The sequence below is a fragment of the Cricetulus griseus genome, chromosome 4 (genome assembly GCF_003668045.3).
Source record: "Cricetulus griseus strain 17A/GY chromosome 4, alternate assembly CriGri-PICRH-1.0, whole genome shotgun sequence".
Classification (NCBI taxonomy): Eukaryota; Metazoa; Chordata; class Mammalia; order Rodentia; family Cricetidae; genus Cricetulus; species Cricetulus griseus.
In genome coordinates, this window is record NC_048597.1 from 73,514,548 (window position 1) to 73,542,189 (window position 27,642).

The following is a 27,642-nucleotide window of genomic DNA, read 5'->3' on the forward strand; positions in this document are numbered from 1 at the left end:
TGAAGTCACCCACTATCACTGTATTCAAGTTAATAGTGATTGTAGCTGCAGCTGTGCTTCTTTTTTGGACTTGGGTGACCTTGTGGTTGGAGGATCAGTGTCTAGAGTTGTCTTCAGTGCTAACGATCTGCTCTTGTAATCTGTTGGTAAGCCTCACCTCTGAGGCTTGTGTTTAACATTTAACTTTTTCATTCACAGTTTAATTCAGTTTTGGTTTTCTTAAGTAATTCTATTTTTACTTTCATGTCTTGAACTGTTTTCGTTATTTCATTCAACTGTTTCTTTGTGATTTCACAGTCTTCGTTAAAGGATTTATTCATATCCTCTTTAAGGTCCTAGCAGATATAATTGCTCTTCTGAAGTCCTTGTTTTGTGCTTCACCTATATGGTCTTTCTTAAGGACTACCATGATAGGGTTACTGCATTCTGCAGTGGGGTGCTGTCTTGGCTCTTTGGGTTTTTGTGCTGGGGTCTAGAACTCAGAGGTTATGGAGTTTAAAGTGTTACCTCGTACAAATATCTGGTCCTGTCTTTGGGGATAAGTGTTCCATTTTTTTTTGGTTGCTGTTACCCTCTAGATCCTAGGCAAGTGTGGTGGCTACAGGCTTGCTGGCAGCTAGTGCTTGGGGCTTTCTGGTAGGGAGTACTTAGGGTTTGCTAGTAGAGGGTGCTTGGGGCTTGCTGGTAGGGAGTGCTTCCACTTTGCACTCAAAAGCCACATCACAGTTTTTCTTAAAAAGGGAATGAGTTAAATCAAATGAATCAAATGGACTTAGATAATTTTTCATTTACATGCTTTTTATAGTTTAGTGTGTTTGCACAAATCAGTATATATTAGTTCCCTGATACATCTGTACATACATACACACTGCATCAATCATGTACCTCCACCTGCGTGCAGAAATAGTTTTCTCCACTCTGTTCTTTTTCAAATTATTCTAGTTCCTTTGTTTTCTGTATAATTTTTTTGTGTGTTTCTCTTTTCTCCCTCCATCCCCCTCCCCCTCTCTCTCTCTGCCCCCTCCCTCCTTCCCTTCTCCCTCCCCTCCCTCACTCTCCAGAATCTTCCTGTGTAATTCGGACTGCCCTAAATCTTGTGGTTCCCTTGTTTCAGCTTAATGAGTGCTATAATTTAGGCATGCATCATCATGCCCAGCCTATTACTGTAGTTATAATTGTGGTGACCAGGTGTTTATTAACAGTGTATATATGTACTTGATTTTTATTTCTTCCATTCTAAAACCTTAACTGAACTAGGAAGATTTAAGAGTTATCTTCAGGTTCTTGGACAATCATTTATTTATCCTCTCTCTCTCTCTCTCTCTCTCTTTCTTTCTCTCTCTCTCTCTCTCTCTCTCTCTCAATCTCCCTCCCTCCCTCCCTCCCTTCCTCCTAGTTGGTGTTCTGCCTTCTCCTTGACATCAGTGTTGTTTAATGAGAGGAATAAGATAACATTATCAAATTCTTCCTTTCAAAACCTGATCTTTTAAGTCTTTCTTATTAACACCACATTTTGATTTAAAGGCTGTGCATTAAAGTGACATATCACTTTAGAGTACTGAAAAGAACCTCAGAATTTTGTTTAATATATTTTCTTCGGCTTATTTGTCTCTTTTAGCACTGATAACGTTAATGATTGTGATTAGTGCCAAGGGTCCTTCATCATTTAATTTTGTATTCTTTGAAAGATTAGACCTGCTTAAAACATAAAGATTTTATTGTAAATAGTAACCAATTCAATGTTTGAGTTTTTCTTTGATGCTTATATTCTTTGCTTATTTTTATCTGTATTTCTTCCTGAGAGGACTGGGTCTCTCTGAGAGGGCACAAGCCTAAGGACTTACATGATCTTCCATAACTAGAATAAGACTTGCACTGGAATAGTCAGGTTCTGTCCCTGAGTCAGACTTAGTTGTTATGGGTCATTCTTTCTGCTGACTGGCATGGCCCTTGCTGGTGATTACTAGGGATGGCTCTCTCTTCCTAGACTGATGTGATCTTACGTATCTAATATCATGAACAGCTGCCACTCCATGCCCTGGCACAAGTGGTCTTAGCCACTCATCCTTAGGAGTGCTGTAATTTATGTAGTCTTGATTTTAATTGTAACACTCCTTGTTTCACAAAAATATAAGGAGAACTCAAGTTGTAAGTCAACTGATGAATTTCTTTTTCTTTTCTTTTTTAGGCAAAAACTTCTTATCCCAAATGGAAGTTGCTCTATTATTCTGAATACTTATTTTTGTCAGAAGGCTGTTGCAAAAGAAATAGTGCATGAAGAATACTGTCAGGACACACCTCTTCCAAGAAGAAATATAAGTTTGGCCCAGATGTTTAGAATTGAGGACATAACAAGCAGTTCATCCAGAAGTCAGGTAAATTCTCATTGGCATATGGTTTTTATACTTGTAGTAATATTGATATCTGGATTTGAAAGTGAGGATATTAATCTTCTGTCCCAAACTACATATACTAAAATGTGTTATCATTATTATGCCAAAAGATATGAAAGCTCAAGGAACATTTAGTCATGGTCTCATGATAATTTTCCATCCTTTGATTATGTAGCGGTAATCTTTATTTCAGTGTATTACAACATGAATGTTTTCAGCTCCATGGGGTTATGGTTAGCACACTCAGGACTTGGGGAGTATTCTCTATTTTCATCTTGAAATTAAGAATTTTAAGTCTTTATTTGTTATATTTCCTGTTTTTGTATGTCTATATCCCTTGAAATAAAGTTTTATAATTATGTTAGAAGTTACATGATAGAGATTCATTTAATGGAGCTTGGGATAGGGGTTCTGAGCTATCCCAAAATTAATTTTCACAGTAATTCACTGTTAGTGGGCCAGGTATGTGTTAGGAAGACTCTCAGCTCTGAAAATCTGTATCCAGTACACTGGCCTAAATTCCCTGGATTACCAGGTCACCATGGGAACACAGTACTGAGATTAAAAGATGGAAGGAAGGGGGCTGGAGACATGGCTCAAAGGTTAAGAGCACTGACTCCTTTTCCAGAGGTCCTGAGTTCAATTCCCAGCAACCACATGCTGGCTCACAACCATCTGTTATGAGATCTGGTGCCCTCTTCTGGTATGCAGATATACATGGAAGCAGAATGTTGTATACATAATAAATAAATAAATAAATAAAATCTTTTTAAAAAAAGATGGAAGGAAAATCAGTAAGTAGGTAAACCTTCACCCTGCTTTAAACCATATAATAAACATGTCCCATTGACTATCAGTGCTCTTAACCACTGAGTCATCTCTCCAACCTCTTTTTTTTTAATTAATTTATTTTTATTTTATATGCATTTTTTTTTTTGCCTGCATGTATGTCCCCTAGAACTGTAGTTACAGACAGTGAGCCACCATGTGGGTGCTGGCAATTGAACCCAGGTCCTCTGGAAGAGCAGTCAGTGCTCTTATCCTCTGAGCCATCTCTCCAGCCCCTAACAAGAATTTCAAAAGTACTTATTGGCTTATAATCATTGATACTATTGTATAGTTGTTGGGAGAATACATGAGTGTGTAAAGTGCTTTAATTAGCAGATAACACATTCCAGCACCTAATAAAACGACTCATTTTAATTAAACTGTATTCATTCTTACATAGCAGATCAAAAAGGGAAACTATTCCCATGAAGCAATTAATAGTAGGACTGTCTACTTGGTAGTTAGTAGAAAAATTTTGCTGTATTGCCCTTATCTACCTCCACTCTTCAGCAGGCTAAATGCAAATGTACTTTCATGTACTGCCATTGCTTTGGCAGTAACCTCATGATGACACTGTAAGCCAAACTGAAACTGTTCCTTTTGCATGTCTTGGACAGATTGCATGTAGTGGCACAGGCTGGACCCATGGGCATGACAAGGCAGAGCAGCATCTTGCAGTTGGTGCTCCCCTGAGGAATTCTCTTCTGGACATTGTGGAAAGCCAAAGAGCTGGCCCATGGTCTGGAGCCGGGGTCCGAGTAGTAGTACAGAGGGTTTACTCCCTTCCTAGCAGAGACGGTGCCAGGAGCCAGCAAGGGCACACAGTGGGACATGCAGATTCTTCTGGAGCATGGTGAGTAGCAAACATAGACACAGGAAAGGGAAGCGCAACAGACTTCCCGAGAAAGGAAGCTCTGCTCAGAAGAATTCTAGGAACTGTTCACTGTATACAGAGGCTGCTTTGTATGTCTTTTTCTTGCATCAAAATTTGGTACATGTGTGTATTAGTCATAATTCTCTAGAGGAACATAACTGATAGAATAAATATAGGATTTATTAGAGCAGCTTACAGGCTGTGGTACAGCTAAACAGTGGCTGTCTGCTGGAAAGTCCAATAATCCAGCAGTCCATGGGGCTCAGTGTCTCATCTGATCTTCAATAGATGCTGGAATCCTGAAGAAGTAGGCTCTAATGTCACTGAAGGAATGAACTTGCCAGGGAGATTGAGGGCAAGGAGGTGCATGCCTCCCTTTTTCCATGTCCTTTATGTAGGATACCAGCAGAAGGTGTGGCCCAGATTAAAGGTGAGTCTTCAGATTTCAAATGAGGTTTTTTTGTTTTTTGTTTTTTGTTTTTGTTTTATTTTTTTGCATATTCAAGAAGTATCTTTATTCTTTATTCTCTGAAAATACCCCAGTAGACATACTCAGAGGCAGGCACCTTATGTATTCCAACTCCAGTCATGTTGACAATGAAGATGAGCCACTGCAAGTATAATGACCATATATGACTGTGTGTATTCCTGTTGTAATTCTTGGTAAACTTTTTTAGCTGTTACTGATTTTTTTTTGTGGATTTCACATCATGCATTCTGATCCTACTTATCTCCGTGTCCCCTTGCATCTGCCCTCTGCCCTTGCAACCTCCTCCCAAAATCAAAACCAAATTTAAAAGAAAAACCAAAAACCAAACAATGAAAGTGGGAGAGGGAGAAGCTGTAGTGTGGCCCATTGAGTCACACAGTTTACCCTTTAGTCCATTCATCTTTACTTGCAAGTACTTATTGCCTGAAGTCATTGGTCTGGCTGGGAGCCTCTGGTTTCTACACTGCCAATAATGGGCTCTCACTAGGATTTCTCTTGTATATCCTGTTGTCCTGTGCCATGGATATCATGCCATTTTGAATCTGTAGGTCTGTCCCCTTCATATACTCCAACAGTTCATAGATTTGGTAGATGTTGGCGTGGACCAGCTCATAGCCCTGGTTCTGGGCCTGGGTGGTAGTTGGGTTGATCAGTCCACCAGCTTTCCTCACAGTCACTGCCCAGGTGACCTCTCCAGCACTGTGTCAGCTAGCTCATGAAATTCAGCCTGCAGCAAAGAGTAGGGCCAGTTCTGCTCAAGGGTCTTCAGATATGGGTCACCCATACTCTCATCACCAGAGCCTGCTCTAGAAAAATCCCTTGCAGGTGTCCCCAGATGCATGGGTTTTAGTTAATTCCAAATGTAGTCAAGTAGATGGCAAGAATAGCCATCACAATGTGGTATATATAACAAAGGATTTGTCTCATTTATGTAGTAAAAATACTCATGGGCTGATGAATAAATTAAAAACATGGTATATTTATTGGGCTGCCATCAGCCTCTGCCCTACCTGAAATTGCTGCATTTACTTTTTCTCTCAGTGGCTCATGTTATAGAAAGTAATACAAATTTAACAAATATTTTTAGGGTCCTGAAAAAGCAATGGCATAACCATTACAGTATCAATTCTTAAAAACTGAGTATATGATGGCAGTTTGATGTTCTGTGACTTTGACAGACTGCTACTTGAAACTATGTTTATAATATTAATAGGATGTCCTGTAGTGACATGAGCATTGTATGTCTTCACTATCCAATGCAGTAATTATTGTGTACTAGAAATGTTGCTAGTGTAACTAAGAAACTAGAATTTAAATTTTTATTCCATTATTCATTTATGTATGTGAGCATATGTATGGAAGTCAGAGGACAATTTGTGGGAGTCAGTTCTCTCTTACTGTCACTTTGGTCCTGTGACTGAACTCAGAAGCAACAGTAACTTTGCCTGCTATGCCATCTCTCCAGCCCAGTAACTATTTTAAGTAGTCTCCTGTGGCTGAGGGCTGCTGTGTGGGTGGCTTTATCAGTAAAGGACATACCTATGATTCAAAGTACTTTGCTCCCAGGAGCCAAGGAAGGCATGTCTTCAGATTTAGGTCTTCCTGGTTCATCTGGGTTTTCTGATTTGTTTTTTCAAATGGCTATAGAAACCTCATCAACTGAGGAGTTTTTGTCAAAGTATTGGGCACATTTTTTTTTTTTTTCGAGACAGGGTTTCTGTGTGGCTTTGGAGCTGTCCTGGAACTCACTCTGTAGACCAGGCTGGCCTCAAACTCACAGAGATCTGCCTGCCTCTGCCTCTCGAGTGCTGGTATTACCAATGCCCGGCAGGGCACAATTTTTTTAAATGTTATTTTTCTGGTGCTTTTGAATAGCTCTCCAAGCAACAGATTATAAATTGAAAGTATACATGCCGCTCATTGAAGCATGTGAACTGAACAGTCCTGTTCTGGTGGTGCCTTCTTGACTGCAGTGAAAATACATAGTGGGAGCTTCTATGTTGGTTCTGATTGATCTTCAAGTGAATGCTATTCCATCTGAAAATATCAGAAATGCTTAAAATCCCATTGAGGTCTAGAGTGAGAGAATAATTCATTGGATTTTTAGATTCTTTGTGCTCCCCTCTGGAAATTTTAAATAAAATGATCAAAGACAGTTCTAGATTGGATACTGATTTTGTTTTGTGTTTTAGTTTTGCTTTAAAGAAAGACATACAAATAAGGCGGTAACTAGGAGTGTCTTGCCAAAGCTTCTACTGCCAGATACTTAGTACACTCATAGCACAAAGAGACAGCAGGTTCTGAGTCACCATGACGCTGGAGTAATCTTAAAAGCCATCATCTACATCCTTCACTGGTGCCTGTTGTACTTGTTGAGTAAAAAGAAGAAAATGCAAAGCTTTGAAAGTCTGATGAGCTGATGCTCATGTTTGACATTATCTATACTTTAGAATCTTGCCATGACATAAGAAATAAGAATATAGTTGTGGAAGGTTATTGGAAGGCCAGATAGAAACCGCAAAACTCAGAAAAATAGCATTCATACTCAGTTGTGGGGAATATAGTATCTTTGTATATGTTTTGTAGTCCATGTGTGGTTGTAGACAGTGAGACTAAACATTATTTCCCTTGCATGCATGAGGTTCTTACTTGTTGAGGGCTACACGCAGGGTAAAATGAAAAATGTAATAGAATATAAAGTCCCCATGTGGCAGGGTGGAACAACCTGTATCCAGATTAATTAAGACTGGCCTCATCCTGTGATACTTGATTGGACTATATAGGAAAATGACCTTTTGAGTATTTGGTCTTGGATTTCAGGACAGTGCTACTGGTGCCTTGGGTACCTGAAGTTCTAGACATTTTTTTTTTTTTAGGTTGGTTTATTGTCATCGTAAGACTGTGTGGTTCATGAGTCTTACCAATATAGAAAGTGAATTATACTTTACTAATTATTAGTATGTTAATTCTTGTACATACTTTGTATATAAGTGTGTGTTTCTACATACATCTTACTATATATTAATATACTTGGAGTGTGTGTGTGTAACAGGATCCCCTGTAGCTCAAGCTGTTCTTGAATTCACTGTGTAGCCAAGGATGACCTTGAATTCCAGATTTCTGTCTCAACCTCTCAAGTGCTGAAATTACAGGCAGTTACCAACACAGTAGGCTTTCACAATATGATATGGTTTCTAATGTAGAGTTTGTAACACACACACCTGTGAAACTAAAAGTGGATGCAACTGTTCAGTCAGTTGTTAAGAGCATTTGTTGTTCTTGCATAGGACCAGTATTCCATTCCTAGTACCCACATATTGGCTAACAACAATTTGTAGCTCAAGTTCCATAAGATATGACACTCTTTTCTGGCACTGAAGCACATAGTTCAGACTCCACACAGGGAAAATACTCATACATTAAAAAGAGAGAAACTCTTTCACATAAATGTTTGTATGGCAGTGTTATTCATAGTAGTCAAAACCTAGAAACCATCTATACAGCCCCCTCGGTAAAAGCTTTTCTATAGACCCATTTTATTTCTCATAGATAAATTTCCAAATAGATTTGGTGAGCCATACGATGTCATTGTATTACAATTTAGCTATACAATTTTAAATTTCTGCCAACAGTGCACAGCCATTTGAAGTTTTCACCTGCTATGGAGATACACACCTGTAATCCAAGCACTATTTACATGAAGGCCAGGGAATCTGAAGGCTGCCTGAATAGGGAGAATTTATCTCTAAAGGAAAGGGGGGTTGCTGGAGAGAAGGCTCAAAAGTTTTAAGAGCACTGACTGCTCTTTCAGAGGACCTGGCTTCAATTCCCAGCACCCACATGGCAGCTCACTTCTGTCTCTAACGCCAGTTTCAGGGCTTCTAACACCCTCACACAGATACCCAAAGGAAAGGAGGTCAAAAAATATAAATAAATAAATAAATAAATAAATAAATAAATAAATAAATAAATAAATTTAGGTATCTCCATATACTAAGACATGCTACTCTTTCTACCTTTCCTTCTCTTCTTTTTTTCTTTTTTAAAATAAAAGCTATCTTAATAGGTATAAAATGTCATTTCATTGTAGCTTGGTGATTAGATTTTTGAAATGATGTTCATCTTCTTTATATGTTTGTTGCCCATTTTGTATCTTTCTTTGATGAATGTCTGTCTACTTGAGATTTTTTTAACCTATTTTTACTTTATATTGTCTTTTAAAAATTCTTTTGTTCTCTACCTTAATATCCTCTCAGATCCATCCCCATTTCCATACCTGCTTGTTCTAGTTAGTTTTCTGTTGCTATGATAAAGACCATGAGCAATGAAATGGTGTGTCTCAGCTTATAACTTGTAGTCTATCATGAAGAAAAGTCAGACAGGGCAGGAACTAAAGCAGAGACCATTGAAACTGCTGCTAATTGGCTTGCTCAGTCTGTGTTCTTATAGCACTCAAGCATACCTATCCAGGATGGTACCACCCACACAGTTGGCTGAGCTCTCAATCCTTAATCAAGAAAATGCTCTACAAGCTTTCCTATAGGCCAATTTGATGGAGATGTTGTCTTAATTGAGGTTTTTTTATTCCTGGATGACTTTGGCTTGTATCAAATTGACAAAAAACAAACAAACAAAAACAAAAAATATCACACTAACTTTTTATTTTACTTTTTTAAAAACAGACCTATGTGTTCCAATTAGTGTTACCAATATACTCTTGAGTGTGTGGCTGCACACAAGAGCATAAGCCACCTACCAGGGGCAATACTCTTAGAAAAAAGTAACTCTCCTTTTCCTGGCAACCATCAATTCCCAGTAGCTCCTCAGCTATTGGTGGGACTTACTGAATATCTTACCCTCTGTACTGGGATTTTGTCTACCTTGAGCTTACATAAGTCTTGTGAACACTGTCAAAACCGCTGTGAGTTCGTATGTGTGATCGTCCTGTTGTCTGGAAAACACTGTTTCATGGTAGTCATTTGTTTACCTATCTGGAGACTGTAGGACCTGGAAGAATGAGATGATAAATGAAGTGGGCTAAAGTCTCGTGCAACTCAAACTTTATTCCTAGCACCAGACAATTTATACTCTGTGGGTTAAGAAGAGTCACCTGAGTAAAGTGTACAATCACAAGCCAAAGGAATGTTTTTCCTTAGAGGCTTATAAACAAATAACAATAGCCAGTTGTAATGAATAATCTGACATAAACTCACTCATATCTGGTACCTGGGAGGAGCACCAAAAAAATTCCAAGAACAATTCTGTGTTTTTGAAGAAACTGAGGTCATAAGACTTTTGTACTCTGGGAGTTTTTTCACAGGCACTCAGATTCTCACTACACGACTTCATTCTTAGACTATGTTCCAAAAATCATTTGCTGCCTCTGTTTCTTCCAGGCTGCACTTCCTTCCTCAGTGGTTCCCTAGCCTTGGGGGAAGGAGTATGTTAAAGAGTTCCTGTTTAAGGCTGAGCACCCCGAAGTCTTTCATTTTTCTCCATGTGTAGGCTCCATGGAAACACTGAAGGAAGATGCCAGACTCAGATAGTGTGTAAAAGCAAAGAGCATTTATTATACCAGCATACATTCAGGGTCATTCATCTGCACAAAATGGCAACAGCTAAGGGAAGTTTCAGGGACAGTGAGGTCATCTGAAACTTAGTTGGTTAAGTGAGCATCAATTACATTAGTATACTTTTAATTGGCTGAGGCTTTATCTTTGGGTATATCTGTACAAGCTTGGGCAAGACCGGACATGACCCAGGGCTGTATGATGTGTCCTTCAGACATTGTGGTCCTTCAAACACTGTAGTACTGACTGTAGGCCTTGTTCACATTCTCTCCCTAGGCCCTGAATGTAATTTGTTGGGAGAGACACCTGTTTGCCCTTCTCAGAGAACTGAAACCTAAATTCAGTTGTAAAAGTGGGAGAGTTTAACCCTTTTCTGCTTCAGGTAGCTGTTAGGTCACTGTGTTAACCTCCAGCTTCTGTAAAAAGAAGCTTCTGTGAAGAAGGTTGACTGATACACTACCTGTAGATAAGTCTTTAGGAGTACAGTAATTGTGGATTGTCCCCTAAGACCTATGTACCTCTTGCCAAAGGTTCTTGGCACCACTTTAGGTGGTAGATATGGGATTCAGTTTGGTGAGCCAGGCTTAAACCTAATCAGAAAGAATTTATTTATGCCTATAGCATTTGTACCACTTTTGCGTCAGTGGGCATGTATTGCCAGACTGTTGTCGTTTGTAGGGTTCATAGCTGGATAAGATGGATTATTGTTCTCTTCCATAGCCTGTATAGCACCTTCTAAACCTATGACAGCTAGCCAGTGGGAATGAAGCTTCCAGATCATACTAACTTCATGTCTTCTATAACTCAAGTGAAAGATCAGTGGGTATTATAAGCTGTTTTAAGGCCCTGCCACCTGGGCTTCCAGTTGTGATGGATTGTAACTTGGAATTGTGAGATAAATGAATGCTTTTCTCCCCAAGTTGTTTTTTGTCAAGAAATGTTATAGGATCAGAAATGAAATTAGGCAAAAAAGCAAGAGGCTTCTTCAAGGAAAATTTGATATTTGATAGTGATGTTCGTTTATTGAACAATGGAGAAAAGTGAGGTCTACAAATGACTGTGAATAAATTGGAATTTGATGTTGGGAAGACAGGCCTGGGAGAGGGTGCAAAACAATTTGACTTAAAGGCAGAAATTTACCACTTTCATTGCAAATTCACTTAGCTGCTGTGCCTCCTGGCTGTGTGAGAGAGGAACCCTCAGAGGACTGGTGTAAAACATGAGCCAGAATGAGGCAGAGGAAGGCTGCCCCGACCACTGGCCACATCTCTCTATCAGTGCTCTGGCTCCCTCGCTGTATACTTAAGATGGATGTAAAACAGTACCCCTGGTGGGAGACTGAACCAGAGAATGGAAGTTTGGTGGAGAGATGACTCTCCAGTCAGTTCGGCACTGCAAGTCAATGGCTTGGGCATTGAACATTAGCCCTTTAGTGCCAAGGAAGAAACTTGTTCAGCTCACTGAATAGCACCACCAATCCAAAAATGTGAAAAAATGCCAGTACACCCTCCTAAATTATAAGTTGGTATTTCAAATGTATTAAAAGGCAATAGTAAATTAAATTCTATGATAATGAAATAATCTACGTACTCTCTTCATTTTAATCTTGACCTTGCTCAATAGTCATGTCTAGCACAAAATGAAATAGAAAAAATTTATGAATACATGTTTTTTCTCTATCAACAAACATCGTGACACAGTGCAGGGTAGGGCATCCTCCTAACACACAATAGGCCATGAGTAACATGAAAAACTGGTGGAGATTCACCATGGTCCCATATAGTACTAAAAGCCAGGACTTTTTTAACCATGTAAAGATGATGGCTGGCTGCTGATCAGAATGCTCTCTTTTGGAAGGCAAGTTAACAAGAAATTATTTGCCTTAAGAATTTAGAATAAGGTATGGCATACTTTCAATCTTAGCTCTTGTGAACATCAAAAGGTCAAGACCAGCCTGGACTACATAGCTAGTGCCTATCTCAAAGCAACAAAAAAGCATACAAAGAATTTGGAATATGTACTGACGCATTACCTGAACTCAGACTTAATGATATTATAAGTTTTAAGAAATGACTGTCCCTGTATTGTGGCCCATGCCTGCAGTCCCAGCACTCTGGAGGCTGAAGCCAACCTGTGCTCTGTGTCAAAAACTCAACGTGGGCTCCAGCAGTGACTCTGAGGTTTGGAGAACTGGCTGCTCTTCTAGAGGACCTGGGTTCAATTCCCAATACCCACGTGACTTCTCAGTGGTCTGTAACTCCAGTTCTATGGGATCTGATGCCCTCTTCTGGCCTCTGTGGGCACCAGGCACACACATGATGCCCAGACATACATTCAGGCAAAACATCCATACACATAATTTGATTTTGTTTTTAAATCAAAGAATCTAGGAGCTATGTTCAGTTGGTAAAGTGCTTGCTCTGCAGGCATGAGAATCTGAGATCAATCCACAGCAACCATGTAAAACTTCTAGTGTCAGTTTGCCCCTGTGTTACCAGTAACACTGGGGTTGGTGAAGAGGGGAAGACCCCTGGGGTTCCTTAGTCAGCCCATCCAGCCTGCTCAGCAAAGCCCCATGCCTCAGACTCTATCTTAAATGACAAGGTGAGTACTGAGAGTGACAGTAGAGGGTAACTCCTTACCTGTACCCACATGCATATTGTATGTCCCAGCAGTCAGGAGGTGGAGACAGAAAGGACAGAAGTGGTAGACCATCCTCCACTTTACAGCAAGTTTGAGGCCAGCCTGGGATACATGAAGCCATCTCTCAAAAGAAAGAAAGGAGAAGAGAGGGGAGAGAAAGGAAGGGAAGATGGAAAATAGATTCTGAGGGTACTCTCCTTTTGCCTTTGAAATTTTTCTGACTTCTATTTGTTGCCGAACTAAACCCAAGATCTTCAGGAGAAAAAAAAATGGCTTGTTTATTTCTAGTCCATGTGAAACTCCCACCCCCAACCACTAGTGCTTGGCAAATTCCTTGCACATACTGTTCAGTAAACAACTTCAGGGAACCAGACCCAGCCAGTTCATTCACTGAGAGCCTTTGGAAAGGGCTGTCTTAGTGCATGCAGCCTTGACGTGGGAGAAGTTGAGAAGTTAGCGTTTGTGTTTTCATTAGTTCTTTTTATAACAGTGAACCAGCTGTGGCTGGTTAACAGGGGCGGACTGCCTGTTAGTGTGCAGGTCTCTTACGCATGATAAAGGGCTGCTGACGGAAACAGGTTTCATTACTCATGCTACCACTAGTGGTGTTTACATAAAGTCAGTAGTGCAGTCATGTGCTGTGGTTGAGAATGTCCTGGTTAATACTCCCTGGATGCTATTCCACTCCATACTGCAAAAACAAACAAAAGATTCCAAAATATAGATCACTTCCTATTAAACAAGCCATCCTTGGATGATGCATTCAAGCAGGGTCCTGGCTACCAAGGACTTTTTTCCTTTCAGTGTTTCCAAATGGGTGGAGAAAGTCATTTTTTTGTTCCAAACACCACTAGGAATCACATTTGGGGGATAGAGAATAATTTACCAACTATTTCTAGCTAAGTTAAACAGAAGCATGCATATTACTGTGGCCTTTTCTGGATAAACTGCCTGAAGACAAAAATTAACTTTATGAATCATTAATTTAGGATGCATTAATACTGTTCAAAAAATATGTGTATTTTTATTTCTGTGTAATAAAGTGAAAACCTTTTTTTAAAAATAATCTTTTTTTTATTGATTCTTTGGGGATTTCACATTATGCACCCTAATCCTACTCATCCCGGTCTTTCCATGTCTGCCCTTTACCCTTGTAGCCTCCCTCCCAAAATAAATTAAAAATAGCAATAAAAATTAAAAAACCAATACTTCACCCCTCTCCTCCCTCTCCTCTCCTCCGTCTTGCCCACCTCTCCATCACATACTGGTTCATTGTAGTGGCATTAAGGAGGTGTGGTGTGTCACGTAGTATATCCTTTCGTCTAAGTTAGGTTTACTTGTAAATGTTTGTTGCAATGAGTCATTGGTCTGGTTCAAGGCCTCTGGTTTCTGCTACACCATACTGAACCCCCACCGAGACTCCTCTCAGATATCCTGCTGTTGCCCTGAGCTATGGTTCCATAGTCCCTTCATGCACTCCAGCAGGTCATAGATGGGGTGGGTCAACTCAAAGCTGGATGTGGCCTTGGGTGCTAAGCCCAGGCCTCCCCCAGGACGCAGACAGACAGACAGACAGACAGACAGACAGACAGACAGACAGACAGACACACACACACACACACACACACACACACACACACACACACTGCGTGACCAGCTTGCCCTTGTGTTCACCCTAGACATCAAAGCCAGCTCTCCCGTGAAGGGTGGAAAACCTTTTTCAATAAGGTTTATTAGTTTGTTGTGGGACTTGTTTAGAGATTAAAGGATAAGCCAATTTAGCAAATATTCTTTCTTTTAATCCATAGGAAATGTCTCCCAGGGGCAGGGGAGAGGTACAAGGACACTGCTGCTTTCTTGAAAGCATCAACCTTCTCTCTGTCAGTTCAATGTGGGAGTGCAGGAGGCAAGCCCCTCTGGGAAGGAAAGACTCCCCTGAACACTTGGTGCGGGCTGCAGGTGTGGAGGGCCTCACCCAACTGTTTAAGACACACTCCTATCCCCAAACTCCTGGGTCCATTGGCCATGCCAGAACTGCACGTAAAGAGGGGTGGACAATTTAGCCAATATCTTAAGTGGCAAAGAATCTGTAGGGTTCGCCTATTTTGTGAATCAGCCTCATTGTTCACAAAAAGAGCTTAGGCCTTTGAAAAATGCTTATTGGATAATTTGTGAAAATAGAAGGACTGGCATTCTTTCTCTGAGAGTGGCAGCCAGTGTGTGAAGAGATGCAGACACTTCAGTTCAGTCACTTGAGGGAAATTTTACTTTTCTCATGTTTTTCCCCATTCATGAACAGTATAAATAATTTAGTAATGCATATGTTAGGACAGTAGTGGGGCCTTGGCTACTACCATGACCATCCTACAGAAACAGTTTGAAGTTAATGAGGTAGAAAGACTACCTTAGGTCTTGATTTTTTTTTCATATATAACATAAGCAAACACAGTATTTTGACATGGCAAGCCATGCCATTTTCTCTATTGCTAGCACATCTAAAGTAGCCACATATATAGATGCTCACTGCTGTGAGCCAGCTGTGCCAACTTCTAATCTATGTAATTAGGGAGATGTCTTCATCTCTATATTTTTCATTGTACTGGCAACAAGGAGAGGGAATTTTCAGCTTTTGTTGCAAGTACAGTCTAACCTTACACTTTGTACATCATAACCATGATGGAAGGTTAACTATGGACTTTTTTTTAACTACCTACAGAAAGAAATGAAATTACAATGGTGTATTATATATTAACATATAGTATTTATTAGTAGATATACCATATTAATTAATTAATATATTAATTTTCAGATCATCCAAGTCCTCACCACATGATGTAAAATGACTCTGAAATGTCAGGCTTGCCCAAAAAATCTTGGCTCTCAGATATTGTAAATCATAAAATTATTCAGCTTGGTTGGGTAGCACCGTGCACCATGTGCAATGCTGTAGGTTCAATCCTCAGCACCTGACCACTAACAAAACAGGTCACATCTCAAGGTTTGAACCAAAATAAAAATGAAACCTTTTATATCAGAATTTATTTGCTTACTTTACCCCTACATTTTTTGGCCAGCATACAAAGAAATGAGCTCTATTCTTTCTGTATCTATAATATCATTATATGTTACTGCTCTTGCAGCCACTATGCTCCTGTGCTCTCCCTCCCGCTGTCTTATTCCCTTTCCTTGCATGACACTGTACTCATCACTTGTGTTCCCTATGGATACTTCTCCCTGCTGGAAGGAAGATGAATGAATGTAAAAGCACAGCATAAAAGTAAAAGTATACAATGAAAGCAAGAATTAATGTGAATTCTGATAAGAGCTGTAGAAGTTAGTGGGGAGACTTAGGCTTTGTAATCAAAGGCTCTAAATTCTAATGTCTGCTTGAATCTTGACACAAGCACACGACACTGAGTTACTTGTTGCTTTCAGCTCCAGTTTTCTCAGAAAGACAGACATAACTTACACACTGCTTTGTAGTTAAGAAATGTGTGAAGTAATCCAGTAACTTCATTTTGCTGTAAATATGACTGTCTAAGAAGATGCTAACTTCTTACTCAGCAAACATCACAGCTGTAGTCATACCTTCCTGAGCATGTTGTGTCTGGTCTCATCTTCCTGCTCCTAGTTCTTAAGATCTGTAACTCAGACCTGCATCCTTATTCAGAGAAGTCCAAGTCCTGCATCACTGGGAAGATAAAGACTGTTAGAACAGGAAGGTGGCCAGCAGCCTAGGCACACCAAGAGAAGAGTTCGGGACAAAGGAATGAGGGGTTGAGAGGGAGAGGCCAGAGGTGAAGAGGCTGAGACATACCCACATTTGTGACCATTCCCAGAGGTCCCAGAGGCAGTGGGGTTGCTGTGATGTGAACAGTGTTCTGTCTTGTCCTGGGTGTGCAAACGAGTTGAGGTCTGATCTGGGATTGTTCCAAAGTCATCTTTTAAGGAAGGGTGTGGATTCTCAGTACCCTTGGATTTTAAGGAAGATCTATATTATGGAAATAAGAAGCTTTTCTTTACAATCCTCAGGAATCTTACCTCCTGTCATTGTATAGTTAATACATTAAAGGTATGTTTTTATGCCACACAGGTATCACTTCCACTGAAATTCAAAGTTAAGTTTCTTGACAAACTATGTCTTTCTAAGCAGACCAGAATCTAGAATGTAGCCATTTTCCTGGGATGGTCTGAAGAAGCTAAAGGACCTACCATTTTAGATTAGTTAGGTGATGATAACCATGAGCATTTATAACATTATTTTAGAATTGGCCCTGTGAGTTTTAAGACACAGAACTGAATGTACTGCCAGATATTTTTGCAGGAGTCACAGATGTGAAAGGGAAGTCTGTACACACATACCCCCTCCCAGCACCCAAATGGAACATATGAGTTCAGCCTTCTGGATCTGACTATTTTTAGAGAAATGGAGGTGAGGCCAGGAAATACTTTCTTGCAACATTTGTATTACATAACATGAAAATTGTTTGTTATAATAATGATGAATCCTATATTGTGATTTACCCTACTGCTTCATCTCACCTTTTGCAAACAAAGGGCAAAGTTTGGCTTCCTAAATTTGAGAGCTGACACAGGGTACCCAGGCAGAAGCTAGATCTGGCAGAACTCAAAATACAAGCAAGTTGATTCAACATGTCTTTTGTGTCTGTTTGTGTTCATGGCTCAGATTATGCATAGAATAGTGTGACCCTAGAACTGCCAGCCTGATCCTTTGGTATGTATCATGTATATTTGCAAAAATAGTAAGTCTGTTCTGAGTCTCGTTCCCTTATAATTAGTTTATATGCTATACTTTCTTTAGGCTGAAATCATGAAGCACTTTGTCCACAGAATATCAGTGAATATTTCCTTCAATTCAACTTTTTTGACTATTTAGAATGAGAGAAGGAACTTGGCTGAGAAATTAGAACATCTAAGTGCTTTGGGGAGCTTTATAACTTTTTCGTTTGTTTGTTTTTGGAAGAAGTCATGAATACTCAAAATCCCCATATAGTACCCGGCCTTCTAGGGGCATTCTACATAGCAGTTGTAGAAAGATCATCTGAGGAGTGAATTTGAGATCCCCATTGTCCAAGGGATTCATCTAAAGGAATCCAAGGCTGAAGACCCATCCCAGGCTGAGATGGAACATGGAGCCAGGTTTGTATTAATATTCTGAATATTAATGCTGACAAAAGCAAGAGGCAGTTAGCCTTAATGAAAGTGGTACCCAAGTTATTTCACATTTACAGTCTAAAAAGTTATTCTTGGGGCTAGGAGTGTAACTCACAAGTGAGACACTTTCTTAGCTGTAGATTTGGTTCCCAAGACCACACTCACACATACAAAAAAGTTATTCTCCATCATTCACTGTAGTGGGAACCAACACTACTATAGGTAATTTTTAAATACAGCTAATATATTTATTTGCCTCATGAGCAATTAAATATCTGTCAGCTTTTATCTATCTGGTTCTAACTATGGAACCTAGATTTCTGTAATCAGCAATTAAGTAAATTCACATTGCTGTTAGCATAATATTTCTAGATGAATAAGAAACATTTTGGGACAAAAGTCAGTTATCCTAGATTTTGATGTAATGAGATAAATGAGTGTTTCATCATTACCTCTTATTTCCTCAGACTCCTTGAGGAACTCAATAAGACCCCAGTGTTCTTGCTTGTGAAGGACTCGGCCTTGAAAGGGAACAGCATGTTATCCCCCAGCCTCTGCCTTCTTCGTTGCTGTGGATGTAGAAAAAAAAAGTGTATGTATATATGTGTCTGCATGTGAGTGTACTCACTTTGCCCCTGGAGGCCAGAAGACAGCATCAGGTTTCCCAGAGTGGTTACAGGCTCTTGAGAGCTGCTAGATTGGTATGCTAAGAGTGGAATTCTGGTCCTGTAAAAGAAACAGCACACACTCTTAACCACTGGGCCTTCAGCTCCAACCTTCTTCCTGTCTTTTTAAGACTAACATGAAATGACAAAAGAAGGGGAAAGATAGAAAGATGAGAGAGCATGTATCACCATGAACTAATGCAGGTGAAGTAAAGAGGGCAGTCCTTTCTGGTCAAGTTTTTAACTGTAGAACTATGCATACTTGTTAGTGACTGATTTAAACAAAATCTAGAGCTGCAGCCACTGCACTGAGGCTGTGGATGCATGTCCTGTCCTGTCTGGCCTTAAGCTTCAGTCACACACATGGTACCTGAGAGGTGTGACCTGCAGAAGTCCTTTCTCTCCTCACACACCCTGCTTGAAAGGTCACTACTGCAAATGTGTGATTTCTCTGTGCACTCAAAGCTGTGATGCGAATATGCTAACCAGAGAGATGCTTATTCTTGGGTTGTGTTGGGAGATATGTTTGTAGTTTAAAAAAAAAACAGTGGTGATTTTAGTTATTTTTCAACATAGGACATACAGTGATTTTATTTGTTTGTTTGTTTGTGGTTTTGAGGAAATCATTTGTTTGGTTGGTTGATTGTTTGGTTGGTGGTGGGTGGGTGGGTTGGTTGGTTTTTGTTTTTGAAAGACAGGATTTCTCTGTGTATGTAGCCCTGGCTGTCCTGGAATTCACTCTGTAGACCTCAGACTGGCCTCAAACTCACTGAATTCCACCTGGTTCTGCCCCCTAAATGCTGGGACTAAAGGTGTGTGCCACCATTGCCTGGCATGATTTTTTAAATAGTAAATGCTATGATTGTGTGCGGTAAAGTTTTTATTGCCATTGGTGTCAGAGAAGGGGGTTGACATTGTATTGTTTCTTTAATTTTTAATTTAATTTATTTCATCATAACTCTGTGAGAGAGACAAAGACAGAGAGCCCCAAAGCACATGTATAGAAGCCAATAGACAATTGTCAGAAGTCTCTTTTCTCCTTCCTCTATAGATTCTGAGAGCAGACTCGGTATTCAGGTTCTGTGGAAACCACTTTTCCTTACTAGGCCGTCTCTGCAACCTGGGGCCTCTGTTTGAGAAAGTTGTACTTGTGCTGTTGGGAGGTGGGTGTTCAGTTCTGTGTACTTTGTTACACATGTGTGTTTGTGTGTATAGCACCACAGTGAAATATTGGATAGTTGAGATCTGCCATCTCCAGCCCATTAATATGTTCTCTAGGTGTCTAATTGCATCATTTTAGTGAATGCATATATATAACCTTCTAGCTTTTCTCCATTAAATGTAGGTCTCATGATGTGGATGGGTATAGTTTATTCTCATGCTGAAGGACATCTGGGCTGACTCCAGTGTGTGCTGTTGTGAACATTTGTGTGATAGAAATTTGGTATATGGCTTTATAATCTGTTCACCACAGTTGACAATTCTATTTTATAGTCCTATCAGCACCATTAAGTTTACCTAGTTGCCCCACATTTTTAACATCCTCTGGTATTTTTACTGTTTTTCATTTAACTATTCTGATTGGTGTGTGTGTGTGTGTGTGTGTGTGTGTGTGTGTGTGTGTGCTGGTGTTGTTTTTTTTAAGGTAAAAGGTTGGAGTTTTGGTAACCTTTCACTTTTGCATTTTGGGGGATATCACATGAGCTACTTTCAAAAAGCGTCCGTACTTATCCTTCTGTGGATCTCACTGGTCCCTAAACTTCAACAGTGTAAGAGGCAGTTTTCATTCTGTGTTTGTGACCTTCACTTACAAAGCAAGAGTGGCAGTGGTCAGATAGAGAGAGTGCTTTGTACTAATTGCATTCCTCATCACCATCAAACAGTATGTATTTATTTTATTAATGCCTTGTGTCTTCCACTTACTGTACAGTACTAAGTAAATGTAGGAGTGTTATGTTTACCTTGTGAATCCTACAAAGCTAAAAAAGTAAGTGTGTGTGCACACACTTGCGTGGCATACGCATATATATGTAAGTGTGGAGGTGGTGTTATGTTTACCTTGTGAATCCCGAAAAACTAATGCTGATTTTGTGTGGGGTTCAAAGGTATGTGCAAGTGTGAGAGTGTCTGCCTCCATTGTTGTTGTTGTCAGGTTTATTTTTCAAGACAGGTTTTCACTGTGTAACCCTGGGTTAGTAGTATGGAACCTGAATTTTTGTGCTGTGATTTGAACTAAGATTTAAAGGGAAATTTAATTAAGTGTATTCTAAATTTAATTGTGTATTCTAAAATTTTTTAGATATTGTAACTATTAGTAAACAAAGCTAATCATCTTTTGTTGTGCTGTATACTACTTGCTGTTCTAATAAATGATTTGTTTTTATATTTAAGTGTGTTTTGTAAGATTAGTCATAAATTTATTTCTGCTTTCTTGAAGCAAAATTCAGTTCAACAGATTTACTTATTGAGGCATATTTAAAAAAAAAAGTAGGACCAACAAAATGGCTCAGAGGGTAAAGGCACTTGCTATGCAAACTGAACAACCTCAAGACCAATGACCTATGTTCTGGGATTAAAGGTGTGTACCACTGCCATCTGACTCGCCATGGGCTTATGAAACCTCAAAGCCTACCTCCAGTAACAAATCTCCTCCAGCAATCCCACACCCCTAACCCTTAACAAACAGTTCAACCGCTGGGCATTGGTGGCACACACCTTTAATCCCAGCACTCAGGAGGCAGAGGCAGAGGCAGGCAGATCTCTGTGAGTTCGAGACCAGCTGGTCTACAAGAGCTAGTTCCAGGACAGCCTCCAAAGCCACAGAGAAACTCTGTCTAGAAAAACAAAACAAAAACAAACAAACAGTTCAACCAACTGGAGGTCAGGCATTCAAATGAATGAGTACATGTAGGCCATTTCCATTCAAACCATCACACCCTCTAATGAAGTGAGAGTAAATCTCAGGAGACGATAACCCAAACAAAACCTAACTATTTGGCCACCACTAAGTCCCCAGGCCCTGAGTGTAATACCCTTTCCCAGCTTAGTATGTCTAAGAACCAGGGAGACAAGCCAGTAATGAACAGAAATATAATCCAGTAGGCTGGGTAGAAAGCAGAGAGCCAGTACTCTTAAGGAGATGGGATCTAACTGTGTTATGAGCTCTAACTGTCACAGATCTATTCTGAGCCTCAATTCTGGCATGGACCCAACATGAGCAGTCTCCATTCATAGCTGTAATTTCTTTTAAGGGACATGGTAGCTGAGCAACAGTGACTTACTAGGGTAAAAATTGGCACATTCTTGCTTCCTGTGAGGTCATCAGCAAATTCAAGGTGAGGCAGTCCCCTTGTGTTCTGTGGGGCCTGCTATGAACAGTGGCTTCTGTGGTATTAGTTTTTATTCAGAAAATGTCACGTGGGCTAGACTAGATTCAGTGCTTAAGATCACTGGCTAATCTAGAGGACTAAGGTTCAATTCCTAGATCCCATATGGTGGCTCACAACCATCTGTAACTCCAGTTCCAGGGTACCTGATTACCATCTTTTGACCTCCACAGTCATTCAGCAAACTGTGGTACACAGACATATATGCAGGCAAAACACCTATACACATCAAAAAAGTATTTTTGTATCATTAATAAAAGATAATAGTTTAGCAAAGACTGAAAAAGTTTTGAACTGATCTAGCATGAAAATTTTTCACTAAAAATCCAGTTGGTAGTATTCTTCCTTTGTAGCTCCTCCCACTCTTTAGAGTTCTTTTTCACTGTTCCTTAATAAATCTACTCAAACCAGTAAATAAACAAAGCAATTTGGTAGAAAGGCAGAAGATGTACAAAAAACTAGATATGTTTTCAAAGTTGGAGACTTATAAAGCTCTTAGAATAGATGCTCTAGTCATAATAATGACTGTAGTATGTGTAATTTTGTGAACTTAATCTAGAATTTTTAATTTATTCTATTACATTGAAAACTATTGCTAGTGTCAGTCTTTGCAATCAGCGCCTTACACATAGAATACTGCAATAGTGTATAAACATCTGAAAATTACAAGAACACATCTGATGCTTCACTTTTTAAGTTGAGTGTAGGCTGGGAGTGCTGGCACACCATTGTTAATCCCAGCACTCTGGAGGCAGAGGCAGGCAGATTCTCTGTAAGTTCAGGGCCATCCTGGTCTACATAGGAAGTTCCAGGCCAGCCAGGGATACATGGTAAGATCCTATTGCAATATTTTAGAAGAACTTTATTTCGTAGAGAGATAGCACAATGATTAAGTATTGTAATTTCTTTTATTGTTTATTAAAAATAAAACCTGGGGAATATATATTAAGGATAAAACCTGAGATAACTGCAGCCAACTGTGACAGAACACCACTGTCCTCTTCCCAGCTCTAAAGGGCCTTGCAACCTCTTAGCCCCACCTCTTCTTCCAGAGGCTTTTCTTTCCCTTCTCCCTAGTCCACCAGGGAGCTCCATGATCCATTCCTACCAGCTGAATGTGAACCCCACCTCTCCAACCAATGCCTGTCTCCATTGGACGTTAGACTTTAGTGCAGCAAAGTTCTCATAACAGTTAAGAATCCTTATTCTTCTGACAGAGGACCCAGCCTCAGTCTCCAGTACCCAAGTATAGTTTCCAACCATCCCTAATTCCAGTTTCAGGGAATCTGACACCTTCTTTTAACCTCTGCAGCCACCAGGCACATACATGAGACACATGGCATGCATAGGATTTTTACCAAATTCAGCTGTAACCCATATCTACTTACTTTAATGGAAAATACTAACATTTGAATGATTTATAAGTACAGGATTCTGTTTCTGTTCTATACTATTCTGTTCATAGTTCTATACCTATGAACCTTATATTCTAGAGAAAGCTGAAATTCCCTTAGTCATAGAATAGTTTCTGTGTGGCCAGGCAGTGGTGGTGGCACACACCTTTAATCCCAGCACTCGGGAGGCAGAGGTAGGCAGATCTCTGTGAGTTCAAGACTAGCCTGGTCTACAAGAGCTAGTTGCAGGACAGCCTCCAAAGCCACAGAGAAACCCTGTCTCAAAAAATAAAAATAAAAATAAAAAAAGAATAGTTTCTGTGTATATTACACAACAAAAATCATTTTTATTGGAAAACTCGGAATTCTATGAGCTCTAATATGTATGATATTATTCTGTTAGAAAGCTATTCCCAGCTAAGCGTTGGTGGTGCACACCTTTAATCCCAGCACTCGGGAGGCAGAGGCAGGTGGATCTTTGTGAGTTTGAGGCCAGCCTGGTCTCCAGAATGAGTGCCAGGATAGGCTCCAAAGCTACACAAAGAAACCCTGTCTCAAAAAAAAAAAAAAAGAAAAGAAAAAAGAAAGCTATTCCCTCCTATATCAGGGAAGTTACAATCTGTTTGTTTGCCGTTATGACTTTGTACAGCAACATATCCTTTCCAATCAATAATGGTTATTTTTCCCCTATGATATGTTCTGTTTAACTATGTAACTTCTTTTGAGCTCATTCATCATGGTGGATAACATGTAGATGCTTTTAATTACAGTATTTAAATTCTAAGCACTATGTTGACAAAGGTTTGGAGTGTGGTGTTCCTGTTTGTGGTGAACCTGTGGGCACCACCTTCAGTCTGTCCTGGCTAACAGTTGGGATAGAAAACTGGTTGGTTAGTGGTCCGTAGCAATGATTGTATCTCACAATTATGCTTAGATACACAGCTATTAAGCCAGTCCTGTGAGAATAATCAATGAGGAAAAGCCACGAGGATCTCAGGTTAAATGTGCACACCCAGCAAGAAGGTTTGGATCAGACAACTAAGTAGCATAAATGCAAATGGAAGATGAAGACAGCTCTCTCTCCTTCAGAGTGTCAAAACTGTACCACTGTCACATAGAGGGTTTTCAGGGAGAGAATATTCCCAGGATGATGGGGATGCTCATGTTACTTTTTGTTTTCTAAGTACTTATAGGGTGTTTTAAAACTTAGGTAGGTTATGTTGTAGGGTTAAATGCATAGAACAGAGAACAAGATATAAGGCATACTCTTCATTTTCTTTCCACTGGAGCAGAGCTAAGAGATTGTGTTTATGTGAATGTGGAAATAATTATTTTAGGCCCTACTTTTGCTGTCTGTTCAGTGGAGATGATGTATGCTAACAAGACAACCCCCACAAAGCACTTGGAAGATGGTGTGGCCATCCTAAACGTTGAACTCTTACACAACATTTACTACTACTATCTGAAATAACACTGTCGTGTGGAGTAATATATGGAGGGGGCCACAGTTACCTGGAAATGGGCATTCAGGGCAATTTAAGAAGATTTTTTAGCTGGAGTCTAATTGTAAGGTGTAACAGCCATGAGAAACTGCAGAAGGCACATGTCCCAGGCATAGAGCCTAACAGCTACAGATATAAACATCCATGGTGTGTTCAATGAGTGTATTCTGGTTTATGTACCAGGAATGTGGTGGTTTTAGGAAGCCAGGACAGAGGGGCTTGGAACAGAGGCAGCACAGGAATGTAGGCTTTTGTTCTATAGATGATGAGGTATCTTCAAGATTTTCAGTATGCTGTAGATGGTATCTGGTTCATGCTTTGAAGAGATTGTTCTGGCTATTGTAGACCAAATGAAATGTACAAGAGTGGGACCAGAAAACAGGCCAGACCTTTCAGAGATCCAGACCTGTCAGGCTGATGACCTATTTTAGAGTTCTAACAGGGAAGTAGTAGGAAGTAGAGAGATTCAGAGCCCATTTTAGGCAGAAGTTTGTATAGTTCTTAGGTATCATAGGAGAGGGAGACTTGAAAGGTGCCTTGAAGTACTAGATTGAGTGGTGGGAGCCAAAATTGGGGACTTACTAGTAAGAGGGAGGTATCCAAGAGACCATGAGCTGGAGGAACCAGACTAGGTATGACCTTGCAGAACAGGTCAGGCTATGAAGGCCAGGCATTGTACCCAGGAAAGATGTTCCGGGCACTGTTTGATAAGTAACATCAAGCTCTTAGAAGCAGAAACCAATGGGACACACTTTTTAGAGTTAATTTTAATTAAGGGGATTTCTTCTTTAGATCATGCAGACCATATTCCTCTGCATGGTAGCAGTGTTTCTTGTAGCATGGGAAGATAGAGGTAGCCTAAATATCTGTATAGGGGGAATTGTTTAGTTGATTATGGTATATAACACTATATAGAACTCAGCTCTGTGTAGTATGATTAAGAAAACCATGCTAAAGCTTACATTCAGCAAATACTTATCATGTGCCTACTATGTGTATAACAGATTTCTAAGAAAAAGGGTGACAACCCATAACTAAGATTTAAAAAAAAAAAACACAAAATATGTGCTGTTGAAATTGACCTTATTTTGAGGAAGATTCACAGCAAATAGGGGGAAAAAAGGAATAAAAGTGAGAGCTATTATTATGTACTTTAAAATCAACTTTTTCTTCAGTCCCATGGAAGAAAATAAGTAAAACAATAAAGAAGATGAACAAGCAAGCCCTGCAAGTGTATGGGAAGATCATGGCAGGAAAGAACAGGGATGGGAGGGTATGGGGCCGGGCTTCGGTGAGTGAGTTTATAGAGTGGCAAGGACGCCTGTGTATAGAATGTGTAGAATCGAGATTTGGTCATGAAAACGGAAACTAGGCCTTTGGATTTTATTTATTTATTTACTTATTTTTGTCTTTCATGGTGATTAGAAATTTGGAACACAGGAGAAAGTAGTTGTAAATACAAATAGAGGAAGAAAAGACTCTACTTCCTTCATGAGGGCAAGCTGATAAAGAGTTGGTACAGGCGTGTAATTAGAAAATACAGTAATCTGTTCATGATTAGAGGTAGAGGAAAGGAAGGGTATGGACGAACTCTAAGATTTGGCTAACAAGGTGATGCTGGTACACTAACTGGGATGAAGAATTCAGGAGAGAAATGAACTGGAGAGCACTGAGAAGATACACTTCATTTTGGACATGCTGAATTTGAGGGAGCTGTGAGTTATAAATGGTGAAAACAAAATTCAACATCTATTTAATTAGAATTAGAAGTAGTTTATAACTCGTGGTTTTCAAAACAGATGGGCATGGAGTGGATAAGCAGAAGTAAATGTGTATTGATATGTGTGAGAGACTTCATGTGAACACTTTGCCAAGCTCTACCTACTCAAAGATTCTAGATCAATAGTGAACCACAGCTGGCAAAGAAATATTCACTTCTAAATACTGGGCGAGACCAGGGCTCCTTTGCAAAGGGTCTGGTTCTGTTTGGATAAGATAAAATATTAAATGAGGCTTCAGCACGGAATGTGGGCAACAAGGAAAAGAAAGGATGGTATTTTAGCCACCTTTTCTGGGTAAGTGTAGCTACTGCCTCTCATCAAAGAAGCCTCTCTTTACAACAGACAGAGACCACACCACAATTGGACATAATGCAGAGATCAACAGATCATGGAGAACCCGATCCCATCACGTACATCTGCATCACAGCTCTGCAGCTATGGCTCAGGGAACATCAAGGAGGATTATTAGAGCCAGAATACCAGGAAGTTTGCTGTGTAGCAGTCTCTCCTAGAAATGGCTGCATAAAAAGATGGGGACAGTGGCAATAGACACATTAATATGGAAAGGAAGAAATTTCACAAGGTCCTGCCCATAGACAAAGAAGCAGAAGTAAATAGGGCTGCTGGCAGGAGAACTGGCTTTCCCAGGAATGAGTCCCCTTATTGGTTGTCCAAGAAACAGTCATCAGCCCTGAAACTATCTCCACACAAATAACAACAACAACAACAACAACAAAAAGGATTCAGAGGGTTATATTTATTGTATTTGTAAATACCAGGAGGGAGGGATTCAATGGAAGATAGCTGGGAGGGTTGGGGGAGGGGAGGAAGTGATGTAATTGTGTTTCAACTAAAAACATTTAAAAAGAAAAAGATTGAAAAAAAAAAAAGAAGAAGAAGAAGACATGGAGGTTTATGCCTGTAATCCAAGCATTCAAGAG

General features: G+C 39.8%; 1 protein-coding gene across 5 annotated transcripts in view; it reads left to right on the forward strand.

The window, feature by feature from the left end:
• Spidr (scaffold protein involved in DNA repair) overlaps nucleotides 1-27,642 on the forward strand; it is a 253,452-nt gene that overhangs the window by 157,791 nt on the left and 68,019 nt on the right. For 4 of the 5 annotated variants that reach the window (XM_027413428.2, XM_035444756.1, XM_027413430.2 and 1 more), the window contains 2 exons: nucleotides 2,189-2,375; nucleotides 3,839-4,074. In XM_027413428.2, the coding sequence (XP_027269229.1) occupies nucleotides 2,189-2,375; nucleotides 3,839-4,074 (423 nt within the window). Of the gene's footprint in view, nucleotides 1-2,188; nucleotides 2,376-3,838; nucleotides 4,075-17,629; nucleotides 17,959-18,440; nucleotides 18,566-27,642 lie in introns of those variants that run through there. The other variant, XM_035444758.1, reaches the window with a different exon arrangement.